Genomic DNA, 11,060 nt, shown 5'->3' with positions numbered 1-11,060 from the left:
GGTACTGTTCCAGAGGGCGCAGCGGTTGCGAGTTGTTTTCATGTCGTTGCTCAGACGTAGTCGGCATTTGTTTCTCTTATCTTTCTTTTTCTTTTTGTTTGGGCTTGGTTGTGCTGCGGTTCCAGCAAGCTTGTTGTATCTTGGTTGCTATATTAATATAGCGGGGCGAAAGCCTATTTCGAGGAGCAGGTATCTACCTCCGGTACCACGAGACGACGCGGCCGGACTCACCTGTGCCAACATCCTCGCAGGCACACACCCTTCACTGAATCTCCAGGTATCAAACCAGTTGAACCGTATTCTGTCGCAATTAATTTAGAGTTGTACGCCTCTGTTTTTCTCTAAATAACGACGAGAGCTGACGCTCCTGGGCGAGTACTCTTGAATGAAACTTAGCAGTAATACCTTCTATGATTGAATAAGATTACTGGACCAAACATTATCTGACATAAAACGTACAGGACTCCCTGCCGACGTAACACTAGCAAATCTTCAGTTTACATCAACTGATGGATGAAAATCAGTTACAGTTCACACAGTCGTTTTTCAACACGTAAAGAAATACGGATTACACAACACTTTGTTTGCCAAATAGATGGCCATCCTCTTAAAAATAAAATCCTGAATTTGAACTTATGTTGCAGCATCATATTAGTCTCTGGCTCCATTGCATGGGCTGCTCTGGATTCATGCATTCAAAAGCTCCAACCAGGACGATGAAGGCCTCCCTTTCACCTGAACAAACCAAGGTTTAAATTATATATCACAACATACACCAGGGTTTAATACATCGAGAACTTTCATCTACATGCACAATATAGCTGCTAACTTAACTGGCCAAATCATGCCTGCCATTGCCATATAATGTACCATTCATCAAAAAGATGAACAAAGAAGAGGACTGTGATATTGTTGGAAGGAGGGAACAGCTAAGACATGGAGCACAATTGCTAGCAGTAGTACCTACGATGAAGCTGCAAGATGTACCTAGCATTGTCTCTCTTCCTCTGCTGTTCTTGTCTGCATTTCTTGTTCGTTGTTGCCTTTGTCCCCTGAGCCTGATGAAACTGCTCCTGGGTCCTCTATATCCACTGGGCCGACTAAACAGGTACCAAATGGTAACTATGAGCATCTAGTGGACAGAGAAACCAAACAAACAAACTAAGATGTAGGATCAGTTGTGTTAACTCACCTCCCGATGCGGACGTCATGCTGGCCCAGAAGTACTGCGACAGCATATCCCTTGCTTTGGCAGCATCCTCATCTGCTAACTGGCGCACTTCCTCACAGTAATCTGGCTCCTCAATACCCGGCATTGCTTCATCATTCTCCATATCTATGAATATGTTATGCAACATGCAGCAGGCATAGATTGCCTCAGCTAGACTCTCCACATTGGCTGGACACGAAGTCTGCCCCTCTAGGAATTTCCACGTGTCTTGAAACCTTGCCAACACCTTGGTCAGGCGGGTTGTGGCTGCAGAGTGTCTGCTATTGAACTCCGCCCTTGAGTCAGAGAGGTCTTCTTCCGGGTAAGGTGTGAGTAACCATGGGAGAAGGGGGTAACCTGCATCACCAATTAGGTATTCCCCGACTTCCGATCCATCTAATGCTACCTTCAGCTTACTGCCATTCAGATAAACACCCTCCTCACACTCCTTGAAGAGATCACAGCCCTGCAGGTCGCTAGACCAGTTCATGCTACCTTCCCATTCCAACCAAATCTCCATGAACCTCATCTCTGGATCAACGATGGCTCGCATTAGAATGCTGACATTCTTCTCATGGTCGCAGGTTGGCCCAAATGGGACATGAGTTGTACATATGACACCGCAGCAATTATGCATGTTGTGGATCTTGCCAAACCTGGATTTGATCTTATCCATTTTACTGGAGTGTGGCCAGTACATGTGGTGCATCGCTCCCTTGCATATAGCTGCAATGAAGCTATCAGTTACCAACTTGATGGTCGACTCATGCACACCAAAAGAGGATCCCAACGTCTCTGATGGCTCATTTGAGTACAGCCTTATCAGAGCAACTGCCACTCGATCTTCTAAACATAGTATCCTCCCGTCAACAAATGTGTAGCTGTCCATATCTTCCAATGACGGCACTTTCACCAAGCTGCAGATGTAGTCAAATGTTTTTCTTGTCATTTTGAAGACATACTCAAATCTTTGCGCGTCCCCAAAACAAGACAAGGTTCCTGTATGAGTAGAACATGTAAAAGTGGTTACACAATCCATAACTAGCAAGGCATGCAATCGCTCACCTGGTTAAAATAGTGAGATCCAGATGTCATATCTAAGCTTTAATTATCACAGATATCACTTCATTTTTAGTCCCGTGTAACTTGGCGAACCAATGAGAACAATAGATAATTAGCAACATGAGGAAGTGCAGCCAAATAAGAAAGTAATGTAACATTAGTCAACACACAGTCATGACAAAAATAAGCTCATATAGGAAAAACTAAATCCGCCGTTCTGATCTTGTTAGTCGCCTGTACACATGCTGTATCTCCACACGGTGTCCTCTCAACGATGGGAGGCGGTGACAGCATCTCCACCGGCGCCCCGATAGCGGCCCCGATAGCAATTTAGGGGCCGGGGGCGAAAATGGGCTCGCACCGGCGCGCCCCAAACAGCGCCGGCCAATTTTGGAGCCCAATAGAATCGCCAGCAATCCCGTGTCGGCCCCTTCGCCAAGGCCGCGAATCGGGCGCGCCGGCGCCTCGCGGAACGACGGTTTTCGCGGGTGGGGGTGCCTTGTCAGCGAGGGGACGCGGGCGAGGGCGGCGACTGTCCACGCGGCGTCCACCTACCTTACCCACGCGCCTTCAATGCGCGTCCGCCGCCTCCCTTAAAACCCCAGCGACGCGCACTTCTCTCTGTTCCCCGTCGTCCAACCCTAGCCGCCGCCGTCCAAGCGCCGCGCAAACCTCCCACGCACCCCGCCGACGATGGCGCACAACGACCAGGCCGGCGGCAGCGGCGGCGGCATGCGCTCGACGCAGTTGTCGTTCGACGAGGCCGACGTGCTGTACTGGCACGGGCAGTTCAAGCTGCCGCACGGCTGGCACGTCTCCAACGGCGGCTTCGCCGTGCCGCCGCTGCCGCCGCGAGGAGCACAGATGCGGGCCCTCGCCAGGGAACGGCGGGCCTCGATGACGCCGAAGGAGAGGAGCCGTCCGGAGAATGCCGTCGACAACCCGGACTGGGAAGAGCAATTCATTACCGAGTGCGCCGAAGAGGTCGCGCGGATGGACAATCCCTCCGGCGGCCGCTTCAACAACGTCGGCCGCCGTGCCTGGTGATACGGACGCGACGTCGACCACACGCTTTGGGAGTACGGCTACCGTCCACGCGTCTGCGGGCAACGGGAGCTGGTCTACTTCCCGTAGGCGGCGACCATGGCGCCGCCGCCTACCAAGCAGAGGGCGCCGGAACGGACCGCATCGTCCGGAACCTCGCGCACGGGATTGTCTGCCGTCGGGCGCACGCGCTCGGCCACGCCCGCACCTCCTTCCGGAGGCGTCGTCATCCGCGACGACGCCAGGCGCGCCTCTTCTGCTCCGACTCGTCGGATGACGGGGTCGGGCCGCTGCTCCCGCGTCAAGGAGGAAGACGCCTCGCCACCACTTCCGCCGGCGAAGAAGCAATGGTGGGAGAAGGAGGCCGAGGCGCAGGCGAACCTTCGTGGCGACGGCGACGAGGAGGAGTCCCCCGCCCTCAACTTCATCATCGGCCGCTCCATCGACGAGGACTACCGCCACATCGCGATCGACCCGCGGCAGGTGGCGGTGTGGTCCGCCAAGGACCACGGCGCCAACTATGTCGACCTCGCCGGACCATCCGAGCTGCCGGCGCCAAAGGAGGAGAAGGCCGACGAGGAGGAGGCCAACGACGTCGACAGCTGGTCCTTCTCATCCAGCGGCGACGAACTCGACTTCAGCGCCTTCGACTCCCCGCACCGCTAGATGTTTATAGTTATTTTAGTTTGAAATCGCGTTAAATTTGTATAAATTTGGTTCGAACTATATGAATATCGTGTCGCAAATTTGTATTTAAATTTAGAAATCTATTGGGGCCGCCCGTTTAGGGCCGCCGGTGCGGGAGCGGCGTCCCCAAATGGAGAATGCAGTGTCGGCGTCCCCGCCGGCGCCTATTTTGGGGCTACCGGTGGAGATACTCTGAAGCGTGTCATTCCCGCGAGGGAGGCTGAGTGGGTTGCTCTTGTCTTTGTCACGTGGATGGTGGTCGACTACCGTGTATGCATGAGCAAGGCTTTAATTATTCCTTGGCTGGTGGCTGGAAGGGGGACAAGAGCGTGCAGCCAGAGGTGAAAGGGGCACAATGCAACCAGAGGAAGGACAAACTGACTCGATGTAAAATAGTCAACAGTTGGATAGGACTTAGAGCATCTCCACTCGTCTCCCCGACGAGGCCCCCGAACGACGTTTTTTCCATCCGGACGGGGTAATTCGGCCTAGTCGCGCCCCGGTTCCTCGTTTTCGTCCGGATTTGGGCCTAAATTCATCCGGCGATCCCACGCCATCCCCGGCCCCCCGGGGAGCGCTCGGGGAGTCCGGACGAAACGAAAGCGCGGGAAATACCGAGGAAACTTCCCGCGCGTCTGGTGGCCCCAACTTGTCGGCGAGAGAAACCGATCGTCGTCCTCATCGCATCGTCTTCCGCGCGCTGTAAAAGCCTGCCGCCGGTCTGCATTCGCCGGCCACGCGGCGAGTTAATGTCGTCGTCTTCCGCGCGCGCATCGTCTTCCGCGCACAGTAAAGGCTGCCGCCGGTCAGCTCGCCGCGGACGCGTCGCATTCCACGCGGCATTAATCCCCAGCGCCAGCCGCGCCTATATACGCCGCTCCGCTCGCCGCGAGGCGTACCCCGTGCTCCACTCTCCCTCCACTCTCCCTCTACTCTCCCGATGGCGTTCTACGACGACGACGGCGCAGCCAACAACGACTTCCCCCGCCGGTCGCTCCACGCGTGGGAGGGGCACCTCCTCCACCAGGCGGGGTACCCCTGCCCGCCGGACACGAGGCCTCCCGGCGGCGGGTGGCGGCTCAGTGCTGGCGGCGTACCAATCCCGCCGCCGCCTCGGGGCCACGCCCTCGACGTCGCCATCGAGGAGGCGCGGATGACCATGACGGACGAGGAGCGCGCCGACCCGCGCCACCACCCCGACAACTACACGCGGTGGAACTCCTACTTCCTCCAGCGGTGGGAGCGGGAGCTGGCGGCCTACGACGGCCCGCCGCCTCCGCCTCCGCGCAACAACGTCGCGGGCCGCCGACGCTGGTGGAGCGCGCCGGGCCGGACACTCGAGGCTGTCCTCGAACACATCGAGGGCGGAAACTTCCCCGTGCTCACGATGCCCCCTCCATCGAGGGCATCGGTGAGCCGCCGCCGGGGAAACGTCTGGCAGCCACGGCGCATGGCTGCCAGCTCGTCGTCTTCCGGATCGGCGCCGAGGTCATCCTTGGCGCCGGTGAAGAAGGAGGCGACGTCGCCTTCGACGCCGGCGCGCGTCAAGAAGGAGCCGGCGTCTCCGCCGCCGACCAGAGGGCGCAGCAGCGGCGCCCTTGTCATCCGCGACCAACCCTCGCAGCCTGGGCGGAAGAGGAAGGCGGCGAAGAAGGAGGACGCCGCGGCCGCGACCAACGCCGCCGCAAACAGGCTCGCCGAGGAGGAGGCGAAGCGGGCGGAGGACGCTGCCGTGGCGGAGGCGATTGCCAGGTCGCTCAACGACCTGGTGCCCGCCGACAACGCCCTCCCCGAGGACGCCGCCCTGGCGTGGTCGAGGCGCGACTGGGAGCGCGAGGAGGCAGAGCGGCGGCGGCTGCCGGACCTGGCCGCCGCACGCCAACTCGCCGCCCGCGCCGCTCCAACCGCCGCCCGCGCCGCTCCAACCGCCGCCGACGACGTCGCGCGCTACCGCCGTCGTGCGACACCTCCATCCGGCGTCGCTGTCCCCTTCGTCGACCTCGAGTCCTCCGACGACGAATGGTACAAGCCATCCCCGGGGTGGGGAGACGCCGGCCAGGGCAGCAGCAGCCAGGCCGCGCCGCCGAAGGTCGACGACGACGGCGGCGACTACACGGTGTTCTACCGCCATTTCGGCATGTAGAGCGCCGTGTTTTAAAATTAGCATTTGAATTCCCCTAGCCGAATTCGAAATATAGTCGAATTCGGCCTCTATGTATGAACTCCGCCCGTTATATAATAAATATCATTAAATTTAGTCTATATTCGCCCGTTTTTAGCCGTAGTTTGTCAAGTTTCCGTTTTTCAAATTCGCATCGTCGTCTTCGCCTGGGCACGCGGCTGGGAAACTACTCCTCCCCACGCCAAATCTTCCTCCAATCCGGACGAAAATTTCGCCGGATTTGGGCGTGAGGAGCGCCAACGAGTGGGGATGCTCTTACAGCTCATTCAAGGGGAATGGCCGAATGAGAATCTAGGAAAGTAGACAGTATATACAAAATCAAATGAAAGGTAGAACACAGATAGAGTAAATGAAATAAACAAAGAAAATGGATAAATATGAGAAATTAGTGGACAGAGCAATCAAACGAACAAACTAAGATTTAGGGATAGTCGTGTTAATTCACCTCCTGATTCAAATGACCTTCTGGTCAAGAAGTACTGCGACAACATATCCCTCGCCCTGACAGCGTCCTCTTTTGCTACCAGGCGCACTTGCTGATGGTAATTCCAACCCTTAGCGCTCGGCATCCCTTCATCATCCTCCATATCCATGACTATGTTGTGCAACCTGCAGCACGCATCAATCATCTTATATCTAGTTTGCAGATTTTCCGGCCACCACACATCTTTCTGCAAGCACTTCCATTTTTCTTGGAGCATCGCCAGCGCCTTCCGCGCGCAGGCTGTGGCTGCGAAGTGTCTCCTGTTGAACTCCGCCTTGGGGTCTGAGAGGTTTTCTTCCTGGTACGGTGTGAGTAGCCAGGGGAGAAGAGGATATCCTGCATCACCAATTAAATATTCCCCGACCTCTGATCCATATGATGCTACCTTCAGCTTGCTATCATTCAGCTGACCACCCTTTTCGCACTCCTTGAAGAGTGGTGATTCATGCAAAATGCTTAACTGGGTAATGCTATCCCTCGAATTCAACGCAAGGGACATGAACCTCATCTTTGGATCAATCACGGCTTGCATCAGAATCCGGCCATTCTCCCCATGGTCGCAGTTTGGTCCAAATGGGATGTGAGTTGTACATATAATACCGCAACAGTTATGCAGATTGTGGATCTTGCCAAACGTGGATTTTATCTTATCCATTTTACTGGAGTCTGGCCAGCGCAAGTGGTGCGCTGCTCGCTTCAGCACAGCATCAACGAACTTCTCAGCTACCAACAAGACGGTTGACTCGCTCACACCAACAGAGGATCCTAAGCTTTCTGATGGCCCACTGGAGTACAGCCTTATCAAAGCAACTGCCACTCGGTCCTCTAAACACAACACCCTCCCATCAACAAATGTGTAGCTGTTCATATCTTCCAATGACGGACCAAACACCAAGCTGGAGATATAGTCAAATGTTTTTCTTGTCATTTTGAAGACAGACTCAAATCTTTGCGCGTCCTCAAAACAAGACAAGGTTCCTGTATGAGTAGAAGATGTAAAACTGGTTACACAATCCATAACTAGTAAGGCCAGAGCTCAACTCTGACAGGGTTAAAATAGTGAGATCCAGATATCACATCTAAGCTTTAATTATCGCATATCACTTTTCATTTGTAGTCTCCGTGTAACTTGGTGAACCATTGTGAACAACAGATAATTAGCAACATGAGGAAGTGCAGCAAAATAAGAAAGTAATGTAACGTTAGTCAACATACAACCATGACAAAAATAAGCTCATATAGGAAAAACTAATTCCCCCATTCTGATCTTGTTGGTCGCCTGTACGCATGCTGCATCTCCACACGGTGTCCGCTCAACGATGGGCGGCGGTGAAGCGTGTCATTCCCGCGAGGGAGGCTGAGTGGGTTGCTCTTGTCTTTGTCACGTGTGGTGGTCGACTACCATGTATGCATGAGCAAGGCTTTAATTATTGTTTGCACGGTGGACCACTGTGGCTGGAAGGGGGACGAGGGCGTGCAGCCAGAGGTGAAAGGGGCACAATGCAACCAGAGGAAGGACAAACTGACTCGATGTAAAATAGTCAACTGTTAGATAGGACTTACAGCTCATTCAAGGGGAATGGTTGAATGAGAATCTAGGAAAGTAGGGAGTACATGCAAAATCAAATGAAAGGTACAACGCAGATAGAATAAATGAAATAAACAGAGCTAATGGATAATTAAGATGAGCAAGCGGTGCAAATTTACCTGCAGACATGAAAGATCGGCTCACATTTGTCTCCAAGTTATAGGGGTTGGCTGTGTATAAGACATACCATTTCTTTACCATATCTCCTTCACGTGCATATACCTTCACATGCTCAATGTGGCTGAACTTGTCCCATTCAGGGCCAGATGGTCCTGCGGCTATGGAATAGAGCAACGCTAGGCTGCAGTATAGCTCCAAACACATTGGACTTATACCTCTCATATATTTCGGGAGTGTCTCCATGTCTTTATCATCGATCATGAGCGTCTGGAGTGCAGGAACACCCTCTAGCACCTTCAATTTTGGGCAGTATATGATTCTTAGAATTTGCAATCTGGGAAGATTAGTGATCCTCACCAGGTCTGGAAGTGGACCTACTTCCATCCTGACCACGGATGCAAAGCTCGCTACATATGTGAGACCCTGGACAAAGTGTATCATTAATGTATTTAAAGCCTTTGCCTGGGAGGATAGGCCGGGAGGAAGACTAGTCAATTTACAGTGCTTTAGAAGAAGTTCCCGCAAGACAGGAAAAGCTTGCACTTGCTCCTCCCACTCCCACTCCTCCCATTCCACCATCTTCGTTAAATTCATCGTATGCACTTTAGGAAAAGCAACTGGCACATGGGAAGGGGGCATACTTTGGTGATGGTTGGACTGTAGGAATTCAAGCCCAACACGCTTAATGGATGGAGCACCTTTGATCTGAATGAATTCTAAATACTGGAGCTGGCACAGGCCATCAGGAAGTAGTGTGCAGCAAGCCAAGTCTTCAATCATCAGTGACCTCAAGGTCTTGAGCGACACAACTGTCGATGACATCATCCATGTTGGGAGCCGTCGGCCAAAATACCCGCGGATGATAAGAAAGTCTATGTTGGGCGGGGGACAGAGCTCATCAAACACCTTCTCAGTTTTTTCTTGCTCTTCCTCAGAGACACTATCTTCCTCTTTTATCTTCCCATCATCTCCCAGTCTACTATGCCACCTTAAGCGTATGGTGGTAAGATGCACCTTCTCGCCAAGCTTTGCCTTTGCTGCAGATGATGGCGCAGTTACATTCTCTAATCCCTGTAGTCCAATGTCAGTGAGCTGATAAAGAGGGCCCAACTCTTCCAGACTGCACCAATCACCATCCTCTACTGCTGGAAATCCAAATACTATCCTCAAATTTGTTAGAACACAGAACCCCTTAGGTATGCCACATATACTTGTACCATGGAAGTTAAGATACCTTAGCTGACTTAACTGCACAATGCTATGAGGAAGTTCCACAAATTGTTTGCTTCCACAGAGGCTAATGAACTGCAAGAATTTCAGCTGTCCAAGGTTATCCGGTAGAGAAGCTATATCAGAGTTCTCCAAGCACAAGTACCTCAAGTGCTTGAACTGATGCAAAAATTCAGCCAATTCACCAACCCCAGTTGAATCTGCATATAGAGTTCTTAAACTTGAAAACTTGGCCAGCAAATCTCCAGACTTCATATTTATATTGCCAACTAATATTAGTGTTCTCAACATTGTTTGTGTTTGTAAAGAACTCCAGTCTAACCCATCTGACTCCCATGATTTGTTCTCTAGGGATAACCTAAGAAACTTGTATGCACTAATTTTACTCCTAATATTTGTTTCTCCACTATGAGCCGCTAGTGCCTCATCTCTAGACACAAATTGAGCAAATGAGCGAACAACATCATGCATGCTGCAAACTATTTGATCAAGGTACTTTGCATTTGGCTCTATGAGGTTCCTCACTATCAGCTCCTTGTAGTACTTGGATCCTAACTCTTCCAAGTTGTCAGAGGTTTCGTGAACAAATCCTTCACCAATCCACATGCCGATAATGTCATGTTTATAAAAAAGTGCGGTTTTAGGGAGAAGGGAGTAGTAGAGAAGGCATTGTTTGATGCAAGAAGGCAAATCTTCATAGCTTAAATATACTGCATGGTTTAGCTCTTCAGGCATTTCATTGGCCGACCATATAGAATCATCCAGAACCATCTTCCACTCATGGCGTTTTTTTTCTTTCTGACACAAGAGTCCTCCCAATACTTTGATAGCAAGAGGCAAACCATCACATTTTGCTACAATTTGTAACCCAATATCTTTGAGTGTATCAATTTCATTTCCATCTGTTTCACAAGAGACTATCTGCGGAAGTTTAAACCAAACAGGAATGAATAAGGAGTCGTTTGCCATAAGAAAAAAATAGTGGTATGTTAGCATGGTGTCAATTCAATTTTAGCTACAATAAGCTCTTTTAGCTACAATAAGCTCCTATAGAAAAAAAAACTAAAGCCAAACTAGATAATAATGCACTACCTAAACTTATTTGTCATTTGAATGAATTGGTATCGGGAATAAGGCTTGAATTCGAGCCACTCGTCGAGCTCGTTAAAGTAGCGAGTTAGCTCGGCATGTGGTCATTCTTTTATGGTATTTTTTATGGAAAGTTCATATTATGGTATTGATTTCTAGTTTACTCTATATCGAAATATAGTACGTACTAGTTACATATTTGCATTTTTAAAACAGAAACAGTATTTTTTCGAAAATTCAAAAAATGTTTAATAAAAACATGTTTATCAGTTGTTTTGGAAATATGTAATAGTTACACAAGTTTAAAGGATTTTTTTTGAAATACATTGACATAATTAACCCATGGTGGAAAATATATTTCAAA

At 51.1% G+C, this 11,060-nt stretch overlaps 1 protein-coding gene across 2 annotated transcripts; it reads right to left on the bottom strand.

Annotated features, from left to right (window-relative positions):
• Positions 1 to 495: 495 nt before the first annotated feature.
• Positions 496 to 10,634, bottom strand: LOC127308734 (uncharacterized). 2 transcript variants are annotated; one of them, XM_071821429.1, is made up of 5 exons: positions 8,377 to 10,634; positions 6,631 to 7,647; positions 1,193 to 2,209; positions 964 to 1,100; positions 496 to 735 (listed from the first exon to the last, which is right to left on the bottom strand). In XM_071821429.1, exons 1-4 carry the CDS (start codon positions 10,601 to 10,603, stop codon positions 988 to 990), a joined length of 4,374 nt encoding a protein of 1,457 aa, XP_071677530.1. In that variant the 5' UTR covers positions 10,604 to 10,634; the 3' UTR covers positions 496 to 735; positions 964 to 987. The 2 variants fall into 2 exon arrangements, with proteins under 2 accessions (XP_071677530.1, XP_071677531.1); XM_071821430.1 differs by having other exon boundaries at positions 988 to 1,100.
• Between the last annotated feature and the right edge of the window lie 426 nt (positions 10,635 to 11,060).

Source organism: Lolium perenne, chromosome 6, assembly GCF_019359855.2.
Source record: "Lolium perenne isolate Kyuss_39 chromosome 6, Kyuss_2.0, whole genome shotgun sequence".
In the NCBI taxonomy this organism is placed as follows: Eukaryota; Viridiplantae; Streptophyta; class Magnoliopsida; order Poales; family Poaceae; genus Lolium; species Lolium perenne.
The sequence above is the reverse complement of the archived record's forward strand: the minus strand, read 5'-3'. Positions and strand labels throughout refer to the sequence as shown.